The sequence below is a fragment of the Passer domesticus genome, chromosome 3 (assembly GCF_036417665.1).
Source record: "Passer domesticus isolate bPasDom1 chromosome 3, bPasDom1.hap1, whole genome shotgun sequence".
Lineage (NCBI taxonomy): Eukaryota > Metazoa > Chordata > Aves > Passeriformes > Passeridae > Passer > Passer domesticus.
In genome coordinates this window covers 115,315,397-115,341,134 of record NC_087476.1, presented here as the reverse complement: position 1 = coordinate 115,341,134, position 25,738 = coordinate 115,315,397, and the positions used below count along the sequence as shown (strand labels likewise).

The following is a 25,738-nucleotide window of genomic DNA, read 5'->3' as shown; positions in this document are numbered from 1 at the left end:
GCTCTCTGCTTCACCCCTGGGTGCACATTATGTACATCATCAAAAAGAAACGTTCTGTTTGCTTACAGAAAGAGCAGTAGTAACTTAAGTCCCCTTGGCATGAACAAGAGCCCTGACCTAGGAAGAGAAGCTGCAGTAATTTCAAAATTGTTGACTGCACTTTCACAGAGTGTACTCAAACCGCTTTTTCCATTGATCTGACGACCCTGGTTACTCAAACAGCTCCTCAGCCTACTTCCTGTTCTGCTGGAGAGCTCAGCAGCCCTGCTAAGAAACAGAGGGAAAAAAACCCAAATTCTGACTTTATTCTTAGGCCATCAGAAATAGCTGTGGTGGATGGTTCCTATTTTTGCTCCAAAAATGTATTTCTAACTTTACTGCCATCAGAGGGCACAGCAATGTGACCTGTCCTGCTCCCTGAGATGCCAGCTCAGCACAGTTGGTGAGCTGAGCCCTGTACCACTGCCAACAGGTCCACATCTCTGAGCACAGGGGGAAACTCGGTCTCTGTGCCACATTTTGTGGCTGGTCTCCCCTTGCTGTGATTTCAGATGCCTTGAAGGAGCCAGATGGGAGGGGGATTTTGCAATGCGGGCAGCTCTCCATAGCCTAGCCATGAATACAAACAGTGCACTTCACCCAGCCATCTGTGGTTCGTGTTGTTCTTACTCTGGATCACATCTATCCATTGTGCAAGCCCACCAGACTCAACAGAGATACAACAGAATTGATTTGGCCCAATCTGATTCCAGTCTCGCAGATAAATGAAGTTCTAGAGTGCTGAATCTTCTCCATAAAGGTGACAGGGAAGTGTAGCTCAAGTTTGCTGATCCTGGTTCTTGCAGTAGCAAAAGAAGACAGCAAGGGACCAGCAGACAGCAGCAAATAAACTCTTTCCAGTGAGATCAGCTGGAGCTGCCACTGCAAAATCTGCCACTGAACGTGCACCTGGAGTCTCCTGTGCTTTTCCAGAAACCACAGGATATTTTTTAGATTAGTGGTGAAATCTGTGGCTTATCATCACCCAATACAAAAATTAAAGCGTCTTAGGGGTTTAAAGGGATTAGCATGTATTTTCTAAAGTATTCTGTCTTTGGAGAATTTATTCCCCGAAGTTCTTACACTCTCTGAGACATTAAGTGCCATCACATTGTTAGTGTTTCCCGTGCCAGAGCTTGTTTCTCAAATCCCCACTAGCTTCAATAAACACTGACACCAAGTAATAACATTCAGCATGGGTGTTGCAATGTGTGCTATGTTACAGCTGGCCACGCTGTCTAAAACTGACTTGCAATTTAATTCCCAAGCAAGGAACTCCATTGCGCAGTATATGGAAAATGTTGCTGTTACGCAAACCTCTGTTTTCTGACAATAGCCAGTAAAGCCACTTCCCTCCCTCAATTTTATATCCTGGAAATATTCTAATTCTGTTTGTTACGCCATCAGTGGCTCTAGCTAGCTTTTTCAAAGGCATCTGCACTCCAGAGGACCAGCTGCATGTTGTACACAACCTTCGGAACTGCCCTCCTGGTGTGATTTCACAGAAGTGCTGCCTGCAGATGGAGCACCTGGGAACAGCCCACCAGCTGGAATGTGACACACACACACAGTGTTCTGGCCTTTGCTCTGAGGATTAATTCCCTTTAAACGTGTAATAGCTCTAAGGACATGCTAAAGAGAAGAATATACTTGCTTTCCTCCCCGTGGGGGAGCAAGGACACATACCTATCAGCTGGAAAGGGGAAAAATGAACACTACAGCATCTTAATTCAAGATGCAAACTGGCGAACACGTCAGCTTATCTGATGAGAGTAAATTGAAATCCAGACACCATTAGAGCTGCTACAGAATGCTTGGCATCACTTCACACAGTGCCTCTACACCATTCAATGACAAGGTGGTTTGGGATGGTTCAACAACCCTGCCTGGTATTTTCTGGGATCTATCACAGCCTCAGATTCCTTGCTGAAAGATGTATACAACCTTCCACAGACTGTCCAAATGCAGTTGCTCACTTCGAAAGCCGCTGCCTCCTCCCTTTAACATAATCAAAGCTGTACTCCCATCTCCTGGCAGCTGCTTGTGTCAAAGACCTGTGAATCACTTCTACAAGTAGAAAAAGCAATTAGTTCTCAAACTGCTTCATATAAACTATCAACAGGGAAGGAGTGTGGCCCTCTTGTGCAGTTTGCACAGTCCTTGCTCTTCAGTGACCGCCTGTATCTCCTCCTGCATCCCCGCCTCTGCATTCAGCTGGGACAGAGGGGACTTTGGGCTTTGGTGGGGATGCAAGAGTCAAACGCCACCTGCCCTCCCAGGCATACAAACAGGAAGGCAGATTTTGCTTTAGTGTGTAAGGGCTTTTTGTTTCGGCTGGGGCGGGGAGGCAGCGCTGGCGTGCTCCGATTGTTCCAGGCAGCCGAATCGGCTTACAGGCTCTGCCCTCTGGCCTTTCTTTCCATTCAGCCCCACTCCTGACCCACAGAAACAGCCCTTTCCACAGGCCCTCTGCCCACTCCTGCAGGTCTAACGTGAGCTCTGCCTTGTTCTCACAGCTCTCTTGCAGTCATCAGGTAGCTGAGACTCTTGAGTTTTCATATTTTTTTTAAAAGTACATTTCTAGGCTTCTGCCTTGCAGAGAACAGATTGAAAAATTCTCCTGAGTGTGAATTATAGGCAGGGAAACCAGGAAAACAATCAAACAAGCCCAGCACTTCCAAAACCCTTGAAACTTTTGGTTTGGTTTTTAAGGCAATCCTCATTGTTTTCTGGGAGAGCTTGAGTTGGCAATGTTTGAACAGTAAATGCATGACTGAGGGAATTGCATTGCTGATGCACTCATTGGCCTTGACTCCTCATCCTGCTACAGGCATTGATCCCTGCCCTCTCCACTGCTGGGGACCCTGAGCCACCACAGAAACCAGAGCTAGCAGGGAGCACAGCCGGCTCTGATGCTCAGCCACTGCCAGCCCCTCTCCTCTACCATAAAAATATCCTGTCCACACTATGAGATCCACCTTTCAAATTATAGCAGTCCAGAAAAATGCTTACAAATCTGCCTGTTTCAGGTGAAACCCAGGATTTCCCCATGAATGGAAAAGATCTTTCCTACAGCCCCTGCCCCAAAGGGGCTGACGTTAAGAAGTTTGCCATCCCACACTGTAGCATCTGTGCTCTCCCTCTATGCCCAAACCCTCCCAAGGCATGGAGAGGAGGGGCTCAGGAGACAGGGAAGGTAAATCTCAGCAAAGGAGGCTCCACTCAGTCACCAAGGGATGAGGAAATGGCACACAGTGTGTCTCAGGCAGGCAGAAAACACAGCAGGAACAGCAAACTCAGCTATGGCTCATCGTACAGCAAACACGCGTGTTCCTTCCCCTCTGCCTGGGGAAACTCTGTGGCACGTTTTGCCTACAGCAAAGTGATTACCAGCTATCTGCGCATTTTCCTTTAATGAATCACTTGAATGAGACCAGTGTGAGTGTCAGGGGAGTGAAAGTCTGTCATTCTGCAAACCCCGGCTTCTCTGAAGATTTCTAGATCAGATTTCAGGGCCTCAGGAGTTTGGGTTATTTTTCTAAATGAGGCTCAGCACTGCATCTTCTGGGGAAGATGCCAGTTATCTACAAAACCTACAGCTCTTATTAATTTGATACCACAGGTTTCAGTCTGAATCACAGCAATGTGTGGTTGACCTCAGAATAAACTAAAGTACTTGCTCCATGGCATTAGACTTAAGGGTTGGCCAGCATGGGAGCTGGATTTATTTTTTAACATCAGAGTTCAATCAAAAAACTAGGGGAGAGGAGATGTTCAGGTTGGGCTGGACACAGCTAAGATCATGGGGTTGTGAAAGGAAAACTCTACAATGTCTCATCTGGAGCCAAAGCAAAAGGAGGTGTTTCATTTTGGGTTATGAAAGTCCTAAAAAACCTTTTCTCTTCTCCTCTTTCAATGTGTTTTAGTGGTGAGGTCAACTTTTAAGTGAAAAATGGCATTTTGAACCAAATCTACATTTCAAATACTTGCAAAACATAAACAAACCATCCCCAAAATGAAACAGTTCATTCTGAAAGTGTCAGAATGACATGCACTGCTATTTTTAACCTCCCTCCTTCTTCCCCCACCTCTGTATTTTTTTCTAGGCCAGAACTATTCAGAAAATGTGTTTGAATTTGTGAATCATTTTGACTCCCCCTCTCCCCTGACATTTGCTGGAAAATCTATTCTCTGCCAAAAAAACTGTTCTTCCAGATCCAGCCAGCTCCTACAACCTCCTGCCCTGCCAGGGTTTGTCTGGGTCTGAGGCTCTGACTGCCCTGGGGACACAGCATGGATGGTCCAGAGGCAGAGCAGGCCAGGAGGGCAAACCCCAGGCGGTGATGGGCTCTGAAAAAGCTCTGAGCCACCCTCTCCTCAGGCTGAACAGGGAGCTGGGCTCCAACAGAGGCCACCACACAGACAGAATTCCTCATCAGGCTGTGGCTACCAGGTATGAGAAGAGTGCTTAGAGTTTTGGTTCTCTTGGAAAAATCTTGCATTCAAAGCCAGGCCCCTGAAGGTTAAGTGGATGTACCATAGAGGCTTGGAGCTGTCTCCTATCAAGGTTACAGAAAATTTAGCTTTGGATTCAGTCAAGACTTGAAAGCTCTGAGGCCTGCAATGCAATGTAGAAGTTTGATTCTTCGTAGCCTGGCGATTCACAGAACAATTTATGTCTTTGCAGTGCAAGTGTAAACGTTACTGCTCCCATTTGTAAATGTTTTGCTACTACCCTGAAACTTTTAGTAAGTGGAAAACTTGGATCTCTTTCAGTCCTCACATCCAATCTATCTGTAAGTCTTGCAGATTTTTCAGGATAGCATCCCTAAAAGAGTCTTTCCAGCCTATCCACCCAAACAAAATTCACTTTCTGGGCTCATCACATCATATCCCCATTTTTCATCTCAACAGCCTTTGCTCTCCAAAGATCCATCAATCTCATTGCTGAAAGATAGCTTTTTGAATCTGTCATTTGGCCCTTCTGTGGCTCTCAGCCTCCCTACCTTGATTCCTTCTCCTGAGGTGCATCTCTAAGCTCCTCGGCTTTTCTTTCAAGACTGTGATTTATTCTATTCCCATCACTTCTTATTTCAGCACTGAAAGGTCAGCTCCTGCGTATGCTCAAGCATGAGATCAGCCTATATTAAACAGGCTCCTCTGAGCTTTCTCCCTTCTGGGAAGGGTTCCCATCCACAGGAACAAACCTGGAATCTGGAACTGCCTCCTGAGCCGCCCAAATGCTCAAAAACCAAATTCCAGACTTGGTTGGGATGTAGGACACAGGGAGGACAATAACAGACTAGGTGGCATCGTGCTACCTCTGCTTTTCCCTCTCATTACCAGCCCACCATCTGGTCAATGTTTTGGTCACTTGTGACCACCTGGACTCCTCTGCTGCTTTCCTTGGCTCAGAAAAGCCATTCCAGCAACACAGGGTAGCATGAGAAAACAGAGACCTGAGGAGAGAGGCCAAGTCTTTTCTCCTCAAGATGAGACATAGATGAGGGGCTGCTAATGGAGGAGCTGAGCTACAGTCCTGGCTTCAGACCTTTTGTTTTAACCTGCTGAGCAAGGTGGCTTCCACGAGAGCCAGACAACATCAACTGCTCCCTCCTCTGAGAGCCTGGTTCGGTTTGGAGCTGCTTTTCTAAAAGCTTATCTCGAATATGAACTTTACACAATTTTTTTGTCAGTGATTGTACATCTTGCTCAAAAGCTGTGACACGCACTGTTTGTGTGTGAAGGTGGGAATGTGACATCCAGCTTCTGTTTGCTTTGCAAAAAGATCAAGGTTAGTTCCCACTCCACTAAAAGCACGGAAGGGAAACACAGGATTTGTCAAGCAGAGATAAACTGAATTGAGAACATTTTATACACAAATTCCTAGGAGAAGGTTAAAACAATGGAGCCGGGAGAGTACACTTGTCAAAGCTTTTTCAAACAATCCTTTTTCCCATATTCTTTTAAAATACAACAGTAATTCAGGTGGATAGAGATAAGCCACCGTTCTAAAATCTCTTTCCTTTGTTTCCTTTTCTGGCAGTCCTGGTCTCCACCCCAGCAAGACATTCCTCCCAGGAACCCCAGGGTGGAGGGCTGTCAGCTCTAGGTAAATATGGCTCCAAGGAGAGATAATAATTAACGCCCTCTTTCTGAAGCTGCTTTGGCAATTACAATTCCAAGTGCTCCCCACTCCTGTGACCACATGCCTTGCTTCCAAGGTCTATCTATTAATGGCAGCCCAAGACTATTGAGCGTTGCTTCCCAGGGGTGGGGCAAGGGCAGGATGAGATGCTGGGAGGGAAAGGCCAACGCAGAAACGCGCATCTCTTCTCCTCCCACTTGGAGGCACTGCCCATCCCTTCTGCTGCTGCCATAACAAGCACCTGCCTGGGCTGTGCACAGTAGCTGTTATCCCACAGTCCATCTGCAGAAGTGGGAATACCACCCTGGGATTGTTCATTTTGTGTGGGTACCCAGGGCAGTACAAGGTACGAGGTGATGCTGAATTGGCCTCAGTGCAGCTAATGATGCTGTACAGGCATGGATTAAAAAAAAAAAAAAAAAAAGAATTTGGCTCCATTTCAGAGTTCAAAGAAATATTTGAGCCTATGGGCACTGATTCAGGCTCATCTCTAATTATGTCCCAAGTTCAGCCTTTAAAACCAGTTCTTTAGTCCTCAGTAAGGGTCACTTAGCAGTTGTTATTACAGTTTCTTGCCAATCTGTTGTTGGATTTTCCACTTGACATTATTAAGGGATTAAGTTGTTTGTCTCATCATCTTTTATCTGTCCTGTTCAGTTTCCTAAAAACAGACTTTAGCCAGACCAGAAAAGATAGGAGGGGGAAAAAAAGCCCAGCATTTTCAAGATATAATCATGGTTTTGGATTTGCCATTATTATTGTTTAAATTTATTACTTTGGATATGTAAACTTTGCTGACTCCTTTAATCTGGAATGCATTAAAGAAAGCATTAGGCATTACAACAAGTCATTGGATTACACTGCGCCGATTCAGCTACAGCTGTGGAAGAAATATATAACAGGAGATCCCGTGGAGTTATACATTTCAGACTGAGCTCATCAATTGCCATAGAGAAGACAAAAACAAATGTAGCTGAGCCTGGAAAGAATGTTGCTAAAATTGAAGAAACATTTAATGCGAGTAGCCTAGGGGTGCAATAACTTTGCCTGTAATTTAACAAAACCCACCCACATAAAACATACCAAGAGAGATTACAGATTGGACTTTCTGATCTGCAGCCTGCCAAGAAAGCAAACCTGACTTTTTTCCCCTTCCTGCAGATGCAGGTTTAAACGGTCCCTGCAGAGTGTTAAATATATATTACCCATAATAGCAGCCCCATTACATTTGGGCACACTGCTTATTCTCCAGCTGGCTGCTCTGTACCTTGCCTGCAGTGGGAGGACACCCCTGGGTAACTAATGGAGCTTGCAGCAGCCAGCAAAGCCAGTCCTATGGTTCACATGGTGAGAAGGAGCCTGCTCACCTCCCCCTCGCTCCCACCCCTTCCTGGAGCCCTGGTTTCTCTCTTTGGAGAGGTACGCCTGGGCTTGTGCTCAAGTACCCCTTTAATGAAAGTGTTTTGAATGCGTTCAGCTCAAGGGGATAAAAGCTATTCCTACGCCTTCCCAAAATGCAGGTCTGCAACCAACAAGGCTCAGTGGTGAGCTGAAGGCCAGCCCTGGCTCCTGATCTTCTCTCCAGGGGCAGGGATCAGAGATTGTTTAGCAAGAAACGAGAGAAAGACACCCAACCCTAAAATGCAGTTTCCAAAAAGCCTCCCTGCAGAACTTTCCATTTATAAACCTCCTGTCTCCCAGGGCTCTGAGGCACTGGACCTGTGAACAGGCAACCCCCCCGCCAAGAGGGACTGCATCTCTGGCTCATTAATTCTGCTTAAGGTTGGATGTACCACAAGATGTAACTGGATACATGCAGGAGTGAGCGCGGCGAAAAACGCTCAAGGACCAAACCTGCAGCATGCTCCTGCTGGCTTCAGCGGAGCTACAACAGCTTTTATCAGCGTTTTATCTGACCCTAACAAAAGGAGCAAATTGTTTAGCAAAGGAAGAGGGTTCTTTGATTCTATCTTGCTGCAGATGAATTGCCCAAGCAAGGGCAAAGGGACAGGAAGCGAAGGGGGAGGAGAAGGAGCTGATGCTGAAGGTAGGTGCTGCCATTGCTTAGCCCTTGCTAAACAGCCCCTTCTGCAAATGCTGATGGGCTGGGAGGAAAGAGTTGCATCATCTTCTTGCCATAGCCATTTGACCAAAATGTTGTGCTGGTTACTCCTGGTGGAGTATTGGTCCTCATTCTGCCTGCAGGGAGTTTTGTGACAGCAAAGACTGCAGGCCCCATGAGACCTCCCTCTGCTTTGCATAGTACAGGAACCCTGTTGTCCAAAATCCCAAGTACAAGGCTTAAAGTCAAGGATGAAACCCTGGGAAAAACTCACATGAATTCAGTGAGGTCCATGCCACAGCAACCCCAGGTGCCAACATCTCTGCAAATCAAGTGTGTGAAGCAAATAGTGAAGAGACAACCTGATTCTGTCCTTTGAATCTAACTCATTAAAATGTCTGCAGGCATGTCTCTCCTGAGCACATCTATGTCTTTCACAGAGACGAGGGATGCTTTACTATTACTTAAAACCACAACAGTGCAGAATGCTAATGAAGTTCCTGTTGTGTAGCACTGATCAGATACTACACTGTACTGCTTACAAGAAGTAGTTGTAAGTGCTAAGCACTTGTTGTTTTACCCCCCAGATCTCCTTCCAAAAGCAATCCTTGTGTTTTGACCAGCAATAAATCTTACGTCTAAAAGAAGAACTGAATTCCTTCTACTGGCTTGTTCCTTTTCCCATGTCATTAATGAAAAGAACTTTCTTTACTACAAAAAAAAAAAGAAAAATCACTTCTTTCTTTTCATGGCTGGAATGCACGAAAAGACTGAAAGAAATATCGGGAGAGGGAAGAGTCTAACATGGGTCTTAGCAGCCTGCAGCAGCTCCTGGCTCCAGTATTACCCATCCCTGGGAAATTAAGGTCAGAATCCACCCTGCAAACGCATCCCGTGGCTGACAGCAGTGATGAGGATCTCTACAGGCACACACAGCTGTGACAGCAGCTCTGGGCTCAACTCCCACCATGCCTGGGAAAGCAGGACCTGCAGCCTGCATTTTCCAAAGGCTTCCACCAATCCCCAGTGCATGCACCCAGACTGAAACTTGCAGCTGGAGACCCTACATTTCTGAATGTGCCTGCACCAAGCCATGCTGAAAGGCACTGCTGGATGATCATCCTGTTACAGGGCAAGTTGAATTTTGCTGCCTAAACACTGATTTAAAAGCCAATCACAGGCACTTGCTTTTGAGGCTGGTAGACCTCAGACTGAATCAGCTTTCTGAACTACTTGGAGCTGTTGTGCAGGCTATGCATGACCTGGGTTTTTACGTGTAGGATTAAAAATGAAATTCCAATAAATTTTATAGTAAACATTCAGAAACAGATTCCTCTGTCTTAAAGCAAATTCTTGGGCTGGTTGTCAAGATCCCATTAGAGTAAGAGAGAAGAAAGCTACGTTAGAACCTTAGGATGCCTGAGGAGACACCCAGCAAGGCTAAGCAAGATGAATGCCATAAAAGAGCCATTTCAAGTGACACAGCAAGCGTGGAAGCCACCATTCCCCAAAAAGCCACATGTAAGAAAAGGGATTAGGCTGCAAAGCTACTCAGTGATTTGAAAATGTTAACATTTAGTTTTCCCTGTCTGTTAAATATTAACATATCTTTCTTAGAAAGCTTGGCTGGGCTTCATTGGAAGAAAGCAGGTCAAATTTACTGCACAAATTTACCTACAGGTATAAACAAAATAATCTCTAACCATTACAGAAGACTAATCTTAGCTGAAGCGACATTTAATGTCATACACAGACGCCATTATTTCTGCAGTGAGCTAGAACAGAATTACATGTACAGAAAACATTAGCTCAGCAGTGGCTTTCAGCCATCACATGGCACGTGAGAACTCAGTGCTGCACTAATATTTTCTTCACATGCAAATCTGTCCTAACACATTATAGAAATAATATGGAAAACATGAGACAGGTGCTGACTACAGTTTGGGTTTTGTCATTGCAAGTCGCTAAAAACGTGAAGACAAAACTCTGAAGTTTCCACTGATCCGTGAAATTCACCCTGCGGACGTTCAGTTTTCCATCCAAGGGATCCCAACAGGCAAGCTCCTGACATCCTGCAATTCCCACCAGAAGAGGTGGAAATCTGGCTCTTTCCAGAGCTGGGGACCCTAAGGATGATGGGTTTAATGTTTGTTCTTCCTGCACCTCAGTAGTGTGGGGAGAGATTTATTTTGCTACTTTCATGAATGCTTTCAGCATGAAATTTGAGAAACAAAATATGCAAGAGAGAGCAGCTGTGCTAGCAAGTAAGTCCCTCCATGAAAAGGATCTATGTGCCATGTAATTCCTGCCCTGTCAATAATGGAGAATGTGCACGGAGAAGAAACTTTTCCCAATGAGCTGAAAACAGCCTTGAAGTAGCACCATATGTCTCTCATTGGGTTACAGCAGCATCTTCACTTGGCCTCTGTGGGTGGGAGCCCATAAAAAAGCTGCTTATTCCCTGAGAAGGTCACGTGAGTAGGTAGAGGATTAGCTGTGGAATAGGGAGTGATGCTCTGTGGAGTCCCTGGAGTGCACAGCCTCCATCCACAAAGAGCCTGGAGCTCTGCCCAGCCCTCCGAGCTCCGGGGTGTGCTCATCTCATCCCAGCAGGTAGAACAGGCTGTGCTGTTCTGAAAGGGGAAACACACAGGTGCCCACCTCATTCCCCTCTCCCCCCTGGTCTTCCTGCAGCAGGGAGACTCCATCCCTTGGCAGCTTACCAGGTGTGCTGAGCATCTTCCCTTGCAATGATGTGCATTACTAAAAGAGCAGTCGCTCTTCTGAGTCAGCCAGCAGGGCCCTAATACACCAGACATTATATTGATACTAAATCAGAGATACCACTCACAAGCTCATAAGCTTAGGAGCTTTTAAGACAAACACAGTGGGAGTAAGGAGTGAAACACATAAACACAGTTGGCATAAAGATATATATTCACAGGGCTTGCATGTATCACCATAGCCATGTGGTCATGGTTTCTGTTACACGGAGACTTCCTGATCACAGCAACAGCTTGGAAAGGGAACGAAAGCATATTTAATTTGATTGATTTTTATAGGAACAAATCAGGACTCCTGTTGTCAGCTTATGCCTTGGAACATCTCAAAGAGAAATAAGCAAAGGTCCCAGAGGCCCTTGGCTGACACTAGCCCTATCTAAACTTGGCTCCTTTCAGGACTGCATTAACAGCCATTGTGAGTCAAACAAATAAATCAATTAAAAGAATGCCTGTCATCAGCACTGCCGTTAGCTTTTTCCAAAAGTTCTTCCATTTCGCACAGGTTAATGGAAGTCTCTTATTCTGAGAAATCTACTCAGCCTGCTCAAAGGAGCAGAAGTTTCACAGAGTACCAAGTCCCTTGATTACTATTCTGCTGTACATCCTTGCATTTCCACAGCAGCTGTAGGAAAGCCAGGAAGAGGAACACTGCAGTGTCTTGCACTGTTTTTCCAGGAAGGGGTTCCTTTCCCCCTCAACATGTAATTTTTCTATAGTACGTGCTTGCTTGCACAGCTTCTGCCTCTCCCACCACTTGTCTGTTGCTTTGTCTCCAGTTTTGGAGAAGCTGACAAACTGGGGAATTTAGGTCAATGACAAGGACTCACTAATGACCAGCTTTGGAATATCTTTTGCTTAAGGGGCGCAGCCAGTTTCCAAGAGCAGGACAAGTCTCCTACTGCAGAGTCCATCCTGGTTGTCAGCTCTTCCTTGGGAAGAGCCAACAGAGCCCCCAGAATGGCAAAACTCATACACTGCTGCTTTTCCAGTCGGGAAATCAGTGGGAGTCACAGCTAGAACATATTTTAGGTGTGAAATCTCCTCAGCAGACTGGGCTGCCATTTCAGGCTACCTGTTCCACTCAGAACCTGGGGCAAAGGAGCACCTTCTCCCCTCCCTACACACCCAACCCGTGTGATCAGCCAGGAGGGGAGAAATTCTCCCCCTCAGCCCGAGACAGCGATGGAGGCAGGTGCCTTCCCACAGTCACTGCCGCAGGGGGTTGGTGAGCAGAGACCTCAGGTCAGCTCCTTCCCCAGAGTGCCCGTGCTGGTCACAGGGGGTGTGCAGGGAGTGCTCCCCTGAGACATTTCCAAACCACAGTGTCCCCATCCCAGCACGCTGCCTGGACAGCCCGTCCCTCCCACACAGCCCCAGAAGTGCAGTCGCTCGAGTGTCTCTGAAACCTTGCAAGCATCAATAAACAAGCGTGGGGTTTCTCCGGCAGCAGCCCACAGCCCGGGGAAAGCCACAGCTGCAAAAGCCCTTACGTGGAAGTTTACTCAGACCTTAAGTGGATTTGCAACTAAACAGCAAAACGTCACGTTGCCCCTGCTGTCACTGCACTTCACAAGTCTGCAACCACCGTGGCAGGGTCACTGTTCCCCGGTGCTGTGCAGCCCACTGAGCACCAGGGCACTCCAGGGACAGGGAAAGCACTGGGCAAACTGTTTCAACAAACAGACACAGAGCCCGCTTCACTCGCAGAGCTGCTCCAGGTCACAGCGTCCAAAAGTGTGGCCACAATACCTCCTTCCCTTTCACTTGGCAGCATAATTTTCTTACTGGCCAACTCTCAGGGTTGAGCACAAACAAAGTTTCCTACCTGCAGTACAAATGGAGGACGAGTCCATGCCAGCCGGAGGGATCTGCCTGTTTCCCCGGGATGTCAGGAGGAACTACAATAGACTGCCGGACATCCCTAACAGATTTGCTAAACCAGAAAGCCTCCAAAAAGGAAGGGCAGGAGCAGGCCTGCTGTTTATCAAATCTGTAAACATGCTGTGTGAGATGTGCAACACAGACTGTCTCTGCAGCAGGAACGGCTTTCCTGCCGCTCCTCGTTACCTCTCCTCCAGGTACAAGAGTGCCAGCAGTGCCCAGAGCAGACAGGCAGGGCTCTCTGCCTGCCCTGCCTTTATCTCCTCAACCCACAGGCACCCAGGGGCACCTTGTTGGTTTCTCTCGGCCGAGATCTCCCAGGATTTGACTAAAAGCACGAGTTGTGGAGAGAGCTTCTCACACATTCTCCCTCATTACACAACTCATTTCCAGACCGTGTGCATTGCTGAAAGGAAACAGTGAGTTCATGAAAACAAATGAGTGTGCAACCTGACACTGCTTCAGTAGCTGCCTTCTGCTGTCGTTACGGATTTACAAGATACTGCCAACCAGTACACAAAGCTGGGTGTTATTTATACCAAATCAATTTTGAATTACTGGGCATTTGCACATGATCCTGCTGAGAAGTTGACTATAACCTGCCAAAGTCAGTGATCAGCCCTGCATGGGACCCGTGGAGCCCAGTGGAAAGTATCATTGTAAATTACCCTTACTGCCTCTGCTGAGACTCCAGCACTGAAACACAAAATCAAGTGCACCTCCTTAGGCTGCCTGACACATTCTGGACCACATCTTCATCTCGTTTGGCCTGAGTGGTCCCATGGAGCCCAGCAGTTACTCTGATCTTAGCCCTGATCTGAGCTCGCTCTCATCCAGAGCTTTGAGCAGTACAAATGAGCCCTGCCTGTGCACTGCTGAGCCACCGGCCTGGCTGAGCTCACTGGAGGCCACGGGAGGCTCTCTGCACAGTCAGCTTGAGGCTCCAGGAAGCTTTCCACAGGAGCACCAGGCATGCTTTTACCCATCAATGAACTGTTTTCAGCAGCAAATCTGTTCCTGGCACTAGGAACAGTCATTAGCGCAGAGAATGGAGCAGAGATTACTACAGCTCTGCACATAAAACCAGCAGTTTAATCAGCAGAGGGATTGTAGCAGCTCCCAAAGGGAACAAGCTGATTCATCAGTTGAGAGCCCCAAAATACAAAACTGTCTGCAAACACGATGAACTGCAGGCTCATAACTTTGTTAACTGCTTTTGCTCAGCTGCTGCTCCATCCTGAGCTGAACCAAGCCTGGATTCTTGGAATAGGACAAAAGGAATACAAAAGAAAAGAAAAGATACTTATTTCAGCCTGCTGAGTGTTTTACAAACCACAGTCTCAGTTCTTCCAAGTTTGATGCCTTCACTTAGATGTTTCCCTGCACTAGTTTTCCTTGTGTCATTGCATTTAGCAGGAGCTTCACTACCATGTGTCTACAGGAAATTAAACATAGTAAAATACATCACTAAAGTTCATGAGCCTTTGTTAAACTCTTCAAACTAAGGAACCACTGGGTTGTCCTGCATGTTTCATGGTTTGTCAGTGGGAGGCTCCAGTGCTGGGCTCAAATCAATGTAATGTCTCAGAGCTGGATGATAGCAGAGACCATGTGCTGGCTGGAGAACCTCGTGATGGGTGCCCTGCACTGGGTTAAAGTGGTTCAAAGCCCTCTGGACCACTGGTGTGACAGCTCAGAGCAAAGCAGGCTCTGTGTGGTGCCCTCACACATGCAATGAACTCCCCCAGTGACACCACAAACCCCATGACTGTCTCATGCCTTTGGAGAATGCCTCAGAGCTCTCCTCTCTGAGGAGACCTTTCTTCTCTAAGGGCAACACAACACTGATGATTTCTCTCGCCTTAAGCCTCACAACCAGCTCCACAACAAAGATCCTGAAACAAATGAACTTAATATAAATACCTAATAAAAATACGCGTACCTAAAATATAAGATACCCCACAACCAAGAAGTATTATTCAAAAGGAGAATTACCAGAAATTCCAGAGCATTTTGCTTCTGTGTGAAAGACACAGAGACATCGTGGTGATGGGCATCACTGTAAACCTGAACAGACAGTGGGCCCACACAGTTTCAACTCCAGGGAGGAAATAAATTCTCCCTCAGGCTCATGTAAACCATGGGAAACCTCCAGCACCCAGGGAAGCTGTGCTGAGGAAAAGCTGAAGCTCGTAACCACATGTCAGCAGAAGGCTGCAGTCCATGGATGTATTTTAAGCATGCTGGCAGGCAGCTTTGCAGCACCAGGGAAGCTCTGCAAGGACTGTGCACAATGAAACAGGCACCACTACTCTCTCCTGAGAGGATTTTCCGGCCAGGAACTCCTCTTTCAAGTCTGAAAGCTTTTCATGTGAGGGAAAGCAAGCAAGTGTAAAGTTTTTCTGCAGAACTCTGCTGCAACACACCTCTGCCACAGAGGTGCAGCTGTGCCCTGGAGCAGGGATGCCACAACCCTTCACCCCACCTCCCCAGGGCTGCTGCAAGACTCACCACTCGGGGTTTCTGCTGGTCCAGGGTCTGCAGGAAGGCGGGGGTCTGGTCCAGGGTGCGCTCGGGGTCACTGGAGATGTCCTCCTCGGACTCCTCCCAGGACGAGGAGAAGCCAGTGGAAGACGCAGAGGATGATGAGAGCTTCCGGACGGGCAGGCTGCCAGGGGGCACGGCGCCCGCCTCCTCCTCCGGGCCCCCCAGGTCTGTGACAATGACGGCAGGGATGCTCCCACCCATGGCCGGGTGCTGGCCCTTCGGTCCCGTGGGAACCACCACCACCTCCTCCTGCCGTGGCGCCGGCCCCGACTGCTCCAGGGGGCTGCTGCTCTCTGCCAGCTCCACCACGGGCACTGGCCTCCTGGAGGGCTCTGCAGCGCTCACACAAACCTGCCCCCCACCCGCATCGGGGGCCTCGCTCTCTCCGTAGGCTCTCGGCCGCGGTCCAGCTCCAAGTCCCACCGCCGGTGCCGCGGGGCTGGCCGGACGGGGCCGGGCCAGCCGGGGGCTGCGGGGCGGCTGGGCGGCCGAGCTGTGCGCCTGGATGTGCGCCTCGAAGAGCCCCACTTTCTGGTTCACCTGCACGTTGTGCAGCTCCCGCTGAAGCTGCCGCGCCATGGGCTGTCCCTCCTCACCGCGGCTGCCCCGCCGGCCCCGGGGGCTGCCCGGCTGCCGCAGGGGCTCCTCGGGCAGCGGGAAGAGGAAAGCGGGCCCGCAGCGCGGCGAGCGGGGCGGCACCGGCGCCGGGCTGAAGACGGGGAGCGAGCGGCAGCCGCCGGGCGTCTCCGGGCCCCGGGGCAGCACTTGTCCGGGAGGAGGCGGCGTCTTGCTCCCGCCGCTTGTCACCTCGCTGTTGCTATTCATCATCACCAAGCTATTGAGCGCATAGCAGTACACGGCCATAGTAGTCAGCCGCGGAGCACTGGGGGGCCGTCGCCACTGCCGCCTCGGCTCTGCTCAGGCTCTGCGGGGCTGCCCGGGCTCCCTCCGCGGCGGGACCAGCGGCATCGCCAGCAGGAACACGGCGAGCGGGGCTGCACCTGGCCCGCAGCTCCATAAAACGGGACGGCTGAGGAGAGAGAAGCAGTGAGAGTAGCGCCGTGCCCGCCCTTAGCTCGCCGTCCAGCTGGGCACACAGCGTGCCGGACTCTTCCCTTGCTGCGTGCCCCTCCCACCTGCATGCACCCCCGGTGTCAGCCCTGGGGACACGGGCCAGCCGGGAGAACGATCTGAGTGAAAGGGAAGTCGGGTTTGCGGCTGTTTCCCCTCTTCCCTGCCCCCGCTCCAGGTCGGCACAGCTGCAGCAGCAGTGTCCGAGAGGACACACAGCCAGCAGCCATTCCCACAACAGGGTAAGAGAATTATGGTTAAATGGTTAATTATGGTTTGTTCGCCCCAAAACTTGGCATTTTCTAAAAGAAGATAAAAAACTCCAAACAACTTAAATTTGCCTCCCTCCAGTCTGTCACCTATAGCAAGACCAAGTCTCAGGAATGGATTTATGTTATATGATACATGGGAAGACTCCCTGCTTGCACTCTTTTGTATGGCACAGGGTCACATCTCAAGCTAGTCCCCTAACCTACCACATGCAACAACACGGCTTTGCACATCTTCATGAATGCCCTGGCTAAACGTGAATTCCCTGTGCACATGTGCCATCCGGGACACTGCAGGCTGCAGCTGCCTCCGAGTCACAGCCCGGACTGCACACGCAGAGATGTGCCGTGCTGTTTGTTCTGGCGAGTGTGTGAGTGACTGTGTACACATGTGAGGGAGGCTCTGCTTTCGGAGGTGGCTCCCTGTGCCCCCCTGCATGGCAGTGTGCTTTCCGTCATCTCCTGTTTGCTCCATGTGCCCTGGAGTTGCAGTCCCCATCCCGTGTCGGGGCATGGGAACTCCTGAGATCTGCACAAACACACTGCCCACATGAGAGTACAAACTTGTTTACACACAGTGCGCTAACTCTGCCTGTGGGTGAACACGCCTCTGGAAGCACTCGTGTGTGATGCTATCAGCGGTATCCCTGTGAGGCTCCTGGCAGGTAAATGCCCTCAAGTCTAAGCGCAGTCCCAGCTGACGGCGTGACCAAAGGGCTCCCCATCCCTCCAGGCACTGCTTGCAGGCAGTGCGAGCCTCAGCAGAGCCCAGCCAGCGCGGACAGCCACTCTTCGCAGGGATCCCCGGCACAGCAACTCTCCCAAGCACTCCGGCTCGGCTGCCAAAGCGAGCACCGGCACAGGGAGCTCGGCCACCCTTCGGCTGTGGGACAGCCCGCTCGGCCCCGGGGCAGCACCCTGCCCCTCTGCCCGCCCCCAGCTCGCCCCTTCCTCCCCGCGGGGCCCGCCTGGCCCCCGCACCGCTCCCGGCGGAGGGGCGGCCGCGACCCCCGCTCCTTTCCCGCTGCTTACCTGGGGTCGGGATCCGCGCCCGCCCTCAGTGCGCGCCGCCCGGCAGCGCCCGCCGGCGGCCGCGGGGCGCAGCCGAAACCATCGCCGGGGGCTGCCGGCACTGCCGCTCCCTCCGCCGCCCCGAGCGCCTCTCCGAGCCCCGGGGCGGGCCGGCCGCGCCGGGCTCTGCCCCTCCGCGCTCCGGGCGGCTCCGCGGCCCCGGCGCCCGCTCCCGGTGCGGCTGGAAAGGCGGAGAGAGCAGGAGGAGGAGGAGGAGAGGGAGAGGAGCGGCGAGGAGGAGGAGAGCGGAGGGAGGGGGGTAGGAGAGCAGGAAGGAAGTTGTGAGTCTGTCTGGGGTTGAACTCAGCGGAACAAGTTTTTTTTTTTTTTTTTCTCTTCTCGCTCGGCTCAGGCTGGAGGGAAATACTGAAAAAAAAAAGTTTCCATTGTTAACTAAGAAAAAAAAAAAAAAAGAAACAAAACAACACCGTCGCCGTGCTTTGGTGGCTGGGCTGTGGGTTCAAGACACACGAAGCATTTTCCACCCGCGGCCGTGGCGTGCGGTGCGGGCCCGGCAGAGCCCCCGGTCAGCCCCGGCACCGCCCGCCCGGGGGGGCATCCCCCGCCTCGCCTCCGCATCCCGGCTCCCAGCGCTGCCGAGCCCTCCCCGGGCACAGCGGTCACGGCAAAGGGTGGTGCCGGCAGCGCCAGCACCGCGCAGCCCGAGGCCACCCACCTCCCCAGGCAGGCACGGGATAACACAGCCATTTCCCCCGGCATCCCCTTCCCCGCGCACCAGGGCTCAGTCCTGCTGCTTCTCAGCGTGCTGGGCATTCACACAAAGCCCTCCCTGCCAGGCTGCGTGGCTTTGGGTGAGCACATCCCAAGGGAGGGATACCTTGGGTCATCCCGAGATGGCCCCCAGATCTCTCTAGAGGATCGATGGCACTTGGACTTGGTGTGATGCAGCCCAGGTTTAGGCAGGACTGCAGTGTCCTCGTTCAGGACACTGCCCATCCTTTTTGATTCATGGAGGGACGCTGCACTTCCTCAGCTCCTGCAGCCCCCAGGCTTGGGTCCTGCTTGGCAGGAGAAGCAGGCTCTTGGCTGTGATACAGCCTGAGTTCTGTATCAAGATAACTCATTGGAAATAGTTGTCTGTACGTCAGCACTTTAGGAGAGCAGGCTCTCAGGCTCAAAGCAGTAGTCAAGGTCAAACCGAGATGGCAGTTTTGGGGTTGATCTGGACTGGCCAAAGGAAAAGGAAAAAAAAAAAAAAGAACAGCAATTTGCCTCTGCTAGGATTTCACAGCTAGGAATTTCCCCTAGGGAGGGAAATTGATGTCACAGCAGATCAGTTTTTCTGTAATTAAGACATAACCTCTAGAGCATAAATGGGGGCAGAGAGGTCTCTGAATTGGCAGAAGGTGTGGACTACCAGTCCCACAGGCAGGCAGACAGAGACACCCAAAATGAGCTTATGTTTGTTTTTCCAGTAAGAGAAACGCTATTTTGAATTCAGCGCAGGAAAAGAAATTTATAGACTCTTTCCACTCCAATTCGTTTCCTCACAGTCTTAGTTGGGAACTGGTCTTCGTGAAGTAAAGTATGAGATCAATCTCTCTGAGAAAAGTGACCCTGCTCAGTATAATGGCACTATTCATGGCATAAGCTTACCCTGTGTGCAAATATCTGCAGATTCTGGTCATCTGTTGCTCACATTCCCTCGTGTCTGCATACACACGTCAAAAAGTAGGAACATTTGAAAGGATGAATAAATCCAGAAATACAGGCAGATAAACAGGTACGTCCTTTTTTTAAACAGCTGCACTATGCTATGCTGGTAGCATCTGCAAATACTTGGAGGCATTACTGCACATCTGTGTGTGGATGTTTTGACCAGTCTTCGGGGTTGTTGAAGAATATTTACACCACTGTAACCACAATGTGTGCTTGAAGTCCCACCCTATCTTAAAGTCCAACAAATCCAAACACCATCCAAAATTTATCCTATCAGAACAAAGGAGTGGTGAATTCACCATGGCACGTTTACAGATACAAAACTCCCTCAAGGGAGACCTGGCCTTAAAACGTGGCAGCAATTGTGTCAAGTAACAGAGCTAGAGCTGTTCTGTGGGCATTATATACACTGACAAGTTCTGTTTATAAAGGCAGGGGCTAATAAAAGTGCAAAAAGGAAAAGAAAGTCTAGGGATAAGTCTTTGACTGTTCAGAACCAGTAGGTACATGAGGGAAATAATTGTTTCCAGACAGGAGCCAGGCAGCAGTCCACATTGTGCAGTGAAGAAAGATCAGACAGCTTTCAGCACACTTGTTTCCAATCAAGGGGAAACCAAGTGTTTGAGGTTAGCCTAAATGGAAAACAGAACCGATACAGGTTGCTAGTCCAATCCAGGGACAAGGATGGAAGCAAGAAAAGAGAAAAGTTGCTTTCACAGACACAGACCTGGGCACTGGTACTGCTGTAGTTACTGAGGAGCCTTCTCCGTGGCTTTGGCAGTGTTGCCTTAGGTGCTGTACAAAGAGAACAAAAAGATCGTTCCACTCTGACTCTCTCAGTGCACATTCTTCAAGTAAAACTCCAGTGTTGGGTGTTAAAAGATCTTGCTTCTCCTTAAGCTATGTTCTTAATTTAAATTTATACTTCCTGCTTCCAAAGAAAATCATTACAGTGCTTAAGGATACTGAAACAGGCTGGGTTAGGGCAAACAGTTGATCCAGCCAACTTTTGTCTTGTCCTTATTCAAGGGAGTGGAGCCATTAAAATGAACAGGATCTTCCACTTAGGAGGGGCACATATCCAGTGCAGAATGTATTTTAATCTGAAATAAAGTGAGGACAGACACTTAGAGAAGGGCATGGAGCTGTCCTAACTGTGTAACATCTCCCACTGACACACTGGCTAAGAGTCATTTAGGGAAAGAAATACCACAGCTGTCAAAGTTAATGGCCTCCCAGCACCTCTGCGTACTCGAAGGGAGACACGTTAATTACCATGTTTCATGGAAAATTAGTTGTCCTGAGTGTGCTCGCTGTGCCCCATGAGCAGCAAGGGGTGTGGCTGCTGTATCCCAGGGCCTGGGGCTGCTGATCACTGTGGGGTGGTGGCTTTTTGTAGGAGTGATGGGGCAGCCCTGCCAAGTGGCATCCAGTGGGAGGGACAGGAGACCTGTACAGTGCTGGTGACCCTCTCAAGCACAGGCAGAGCTGTCATTTGCTATTTTATGCACTCTCTTCCCCTGGAGTTCAGGTCCTGCTCTGCATGTACTGAATTGAAGAAGAACCTCTTCCCCAATCCAAGCCAAAGTAACAAGCAAAAAAAAAAAAAACAAATCCAAAACACCCACTGAAACAAGATCCTGTAGTGCAGAAATACCTCCTTCTGTGGAGAAGGGAAAATACTTGCATGGTAATTGTAATCACTTGAATCCTTGAAGACACATAATTAATATGGCGTAGGCTGCATTATAAAGCTAGATGGACACAATCAATCCAGCTGTAAAAACAAAACAGAAAAATCATAACCATTTAATAAAAAAACCAACCACAATCCTCAAGTACCCTCCTCAATCCATTATTTCTTTATTATAAGATTAATTTTAAAAATTATTACTCCCTGTCATGTTTTGGACTGGTTGGGCAAGACAGCATTCCCTGTGTTTCAAAGATGAGTTGTCTAGACTGTCACTGTTCATCCCATCCAGCATCAGGACCATCAGCACCCTTGCAGTGGAAGTCAGTGTCTGACAGTGAGTTGAATCTTAGTCTTATGTAAAATATATAAATTAAAGGATAAATGCAGAGTAATTCTACAGTCAACAGATTGACTTTGTGTTCATGCCAGCATGACAGAGAATAAGTCTGGCTAACATTTTACAAGAAAAAGACCCAGAGAAGACACAAGTGAAAACACAGCACTGAATTATGTGCTGAGAATTGTCTCTGTTCAGGCAGGTGGCTGTCACAGGCACAGCACACATCTGCCCTGTCTGGGCTGGCAGAGGAAACACAGACCTGAGCAAAGGCCTCTGGATGCTTATCTTGCACTGGCCCTTTTGCCTTCCTTCAGTGGTAAAACAGGTCAGAAAGAAGCTGGTTTTCCCAGCTCTCAGTGACCTCTGAGTTAGGTTATCCAGTCATCTTCTCCCGTCCCGCTATCCCACAAGAACACACATAATGGCAGAATTAGGCAATGACTGGTTAATATTCTCTGTGCCAGCTCCTGTTCAGGGAACAAGAACACAGGGCTCTGCTAGGACACCTGTAGCAAGTCACTGTGATTTAGGGCAGTCTTTGTACTGCACCTACATCTGCCTGAGCTTGTACGTCCTCCCAGAGCACAAAGGAACCAGTTTTGTTCCCTGGGAGCCTCCTCCACGCATTCCTGGCTGAGCCTCGCCCTGTGCTGCAGCAAGACCCAGGGCTGAGCACAGCCAGGAAAGGCAGCCAAAGATCTCAGTGATCCTTTCCAGGCTCTGCCCCTGCTGTTCCTGAGCAATGAGGTGACTGCCCACCTGCAGAACAGGCAGGAGGGACTGAGACATCCTGTGTCTTCTGGGGACTTGGTGTCCGTGACCTGCCTGAAGGCTGATTCACATCTGGGCACCTTGAGGGAAGGGATACACACCACGTGTCCATGCCCAGCACACATATGCATTGCTGTAGTGCTGAGCTAAGAACACCAGTTTGCCTCTCAGGCTTCAGGATTTGCAGCTGGATTTTGGAGATCTGTTACAGAGCTCAAGAGATCTATGTATGGAACATATTATGCATAGTGTATTACTCTAACAAGGAGTTATGTACACACAGTATAGGCAAGAATATTTAGGAACTCTTGAACAAGCACAGGATATGACATTTCCTCCTGATGCAATGCATGTATGGCTGTGGTACCTTTCCCTCAGCTGGTAAACTCCCCAGGGTGAGGATGTGAAGGTCTGATGTGAAAGCTTGGTTTTATGTCTGGCTATGGCCAGCAGTTTCAGTGCCACCCTTCCTGTTTTTTCTGGATTCCAGGGAAGAGCCCAGCTTTGCAGTTGGTGTGTGCCACAGCCGTGGTCCTCTGGGCTGCAGCAGGGCTTTACATCGGCACCTTGGCTCACAGTTGCTATTTGCAGATAATAGGAATATAAACATGTGCATGTTTGGGGACTAACTCATGATTTGGCATAAATGTTTTCTTTTTTTTTTGCACAGACCAAACTACAGCAGTAGAAGCACATCAAATAAGTATTGCTGAGTTTTGCTGACATTCACAAAAACTAAAACCATAAAGGGGAATCCTTCCCTGTTAGGGCTTGAGGCTACTAAGAGTTGTACCCAGGTCTGTTGCTGAGGGAATAAAACAATTAGAACTCAAATACTGCTTAATTATGTGAAGAAGTTTTTTCTATTCATGGGCCACAGTTATTCCACTAGACTGTGACCACACAGCCATAATTGAGCAGCTTTGCATTTCTTTGAGATAGCTACAATCACAGCAGGAAAAAGACAAGCTGCTTTCCAAGTGAGCAGTGTGTGTCACATAGACTTTTTTGGAATCAGTAGTATATGAAGGGGCTGTGATCCACTGCACCTTTTAGGGATGAGATGAGCGTGGAATCACAAGAAATGCTGTCCAAGTTTCCACTCTGCAATGAGTGATAGCTGTGTTTTGAAAAACTGGGAGACAGAAGGCACTGAAGAAGACATGATTAATAATTTTAAAGTTCATACTGAGCTGTAGCCATGTAATTTTAAATAAAGCAATTTGGTTTTCTCCAGAAATCTATTTTTGCTTGCTGTATAATTATTTTAAGGATTTACCATAATATTGCTACAATGGACAGATGTTTATCTTCGTTCCTATGCCTTTGAAAGGAAAAAAAGCTGAACTTTGAACGAGTGCAGCACAGTTAAACAAACTAGCAGGTCTGGGTCGATTCTTCCTAACTTTAAATATCTAAAGCAATGGAGTTATGAAAATATTCCTAAATGATGTTGCCAGACAGAAGAGTATTATCTGTGCTGTTTTCTGTGTGCAGCAGTGTTCATTGCTATGCAACAAATCACAGAGGTCAGCAGACCCTGACCCTGCAAAGCAGCTGTGTTATAGCAGTCACTGGAAAACACCAGTCCTTGCACACAGGATTGCTTCAAGCCAGAACATCTTTCCCAGAAAGACTGAGATCTGCATGCTGGATCACGCTTTTCCTCTGAACAGCTAGAGGTAAGTAAAGCCCTTATGGCTTACATGTCCACCTAGGATATTTTCAGAACTGTCACAAGTTCCTATACATAAATCCATACACACAAATATGCCCAGGCATAATAAGGGGGCACTTTAAGAGCAGCTCCTCCAGCTGCAACTAGCACTAGTCAGAGCCTTATCTCCCTGCTGCCCCTTGCCCCAGCTCTGGAGATAACCATTCCTGGAGCACTCTGGAGACATCCACTCCTGGAGCTGCTCTCTGAGCTGCCTCCCCAGCCCTGGATTTGAGCAGCAAATTGAGCAATGCAGCATAGTCTCCTCTGCTGTGCTCCCACCTCCTCTGGCTGGTCTGGACAGGACAAGCCTCCCTCTTGTGCTGCCCTTCCTCCTCCCTCAGGTATTTCCAGGTTGCTCCTGGATCCACAGAGTTATTTAGCACTGAGAGGGCACTTATTTGCCCTCTGCAGAGTTTCAGGTCATTGGCATTTCCCACTCCACTGCCATGAGCTCTCTAACACCAGGCAGCACTACAACTTGAGTTTTCACCTCTGTGCAACTAAACTGAAAAATTTAAACTCTCAGGCATGTATAGATGCCTGAGTTTGAAGACAGATGTCAAGAGCTAGGATGCTCCTCCACACCACCATGAAGTTTGCCACTCTTCATGACTCTCTGTGCTCCAAGGGAGGGGTTCTGAATCCGTCTTTTCCTTTGCAAAAGGTGAAAGATATTTCATGGTCTGGCTGCTTGAAATTAGGACACTGAAGACACACTGCAGCTGGGGAAGATGAAGGACTGGCCCAGAAGGGAGAGATTAACCATCCATTTCCTATCTTGCTGAATGGGGGCTGATGAGCTAGACCGCAGCATTAATGGCTCCTAAATGTTATGTATTTTCTCCCCACTTCCTGCTGGATGGGGACTGATACCACAGACTTCCAGCTGGCTGCTCTTTTCTTCCCAGGAGAATTCACATATTTGCTTAAGTAACTTAATGAGATGCAAAAGCAAGTAGAGAAGAGGAGAGATGTGGGGCCTGCAGGTCCTCAGCAGAAATGCTGTGTTTACTTCCCCCTTGTTCTTCACTCCTTTTCCATCCTTTGCTCTCCTCCTTTCTGGGCACACCTATAGGGACTGTAGCCCTTGATGTCTGAACCAGATTCTCCCACAGTCCTTGACAGCAGCATTCCAGACTGGATTGGGTAGGACTTCAGGCTGGCCTGAGCCAGGCAGAGCTGGCAGAAGATGGAGCTGCAGAGGGGCATGGCAGAGAGGCTCAGCTCCTCCCTGGTGGGGAGCTGCCACAGCTCCCTCCAGCTGGGCCTGCACCCACACTCTGGCCACTCTGCCCACGGGTGGAGAAAAGCAGGACTTGTCTGGTGAGTGGGACAGAGAGACACCCTGCCTGGACAGAAACAGCATGGAAGTGGGAGAACCAGGAGAGTTGGTGAGGCTCTGCTGGCTCCAGTGACAGCTTTGCCCTCAGAGATGGTGGCTTCTTGATGTCACCCTCTGTGGACACAGCCTGCACCTCCAGCGGGAGGCACTGGAAAAGCTGGCAGCTGTCATGGTTCTTCTCTCCACTGGGAACAGACTGAAACTGTTTTTCTTCATGGCTGTTTTATGAGGAGAGGGAAGAGAGCACCCGGACAGAGCACTAGGATTAACTTTACAAATGTGTCTCCCTTTGACAAAATGTTTGAGCTTTGCCAGTTC

At 49.1% G+C, this 25,738-nt stretch overlaps 1 protein-coding gene and 1 long non-coding RNA gene across 2 annotated transcripts in view; one reads left to right on the top strand and one right to left on the bottom strand.

Annotated features, from left to right (window-relative positions):
* The window catches only part of ITPKB (inositol-trisphosphate 3-kinase B), a 66,451-nt gene extending 48,269 nt beyond the window's left edge, over positions 1-18,182 (bottom strand). Inside the window, exons 1-2 of the mRNA XM_064415351.1 lie at positions 17,833-18,182; positions 15,425-16,490 (exon numbers count right to left, since the gene is read on the bottom strand). Of these exons, the coding sequence (XP_064271421.1) occupies positions 15,425-16,324 (900 nt within the window). The 5' untranslated portion in view covers positions 16,325-16,490; positions 17,833-18,182. The remainder of the gene's footprint in view (positions 1-15,424; positions 16,491-17,832) is intronic.
* LOC135297610 (uncharacterized) lies at positions 17,401-25,295 on the top strand. Its single transcript, XR_010359545.1, has 3 exons — positions 17,401-17,465; positions 23,856-24,040; positions 24,743-25,295. It is a non-coding gene; the product is annotated as an uncharacterized LOC135297610 (long non-coding RNA).
* The last annotated feature ends 443 nt before the right edge of the window (positions 25,296-25,738 follow it).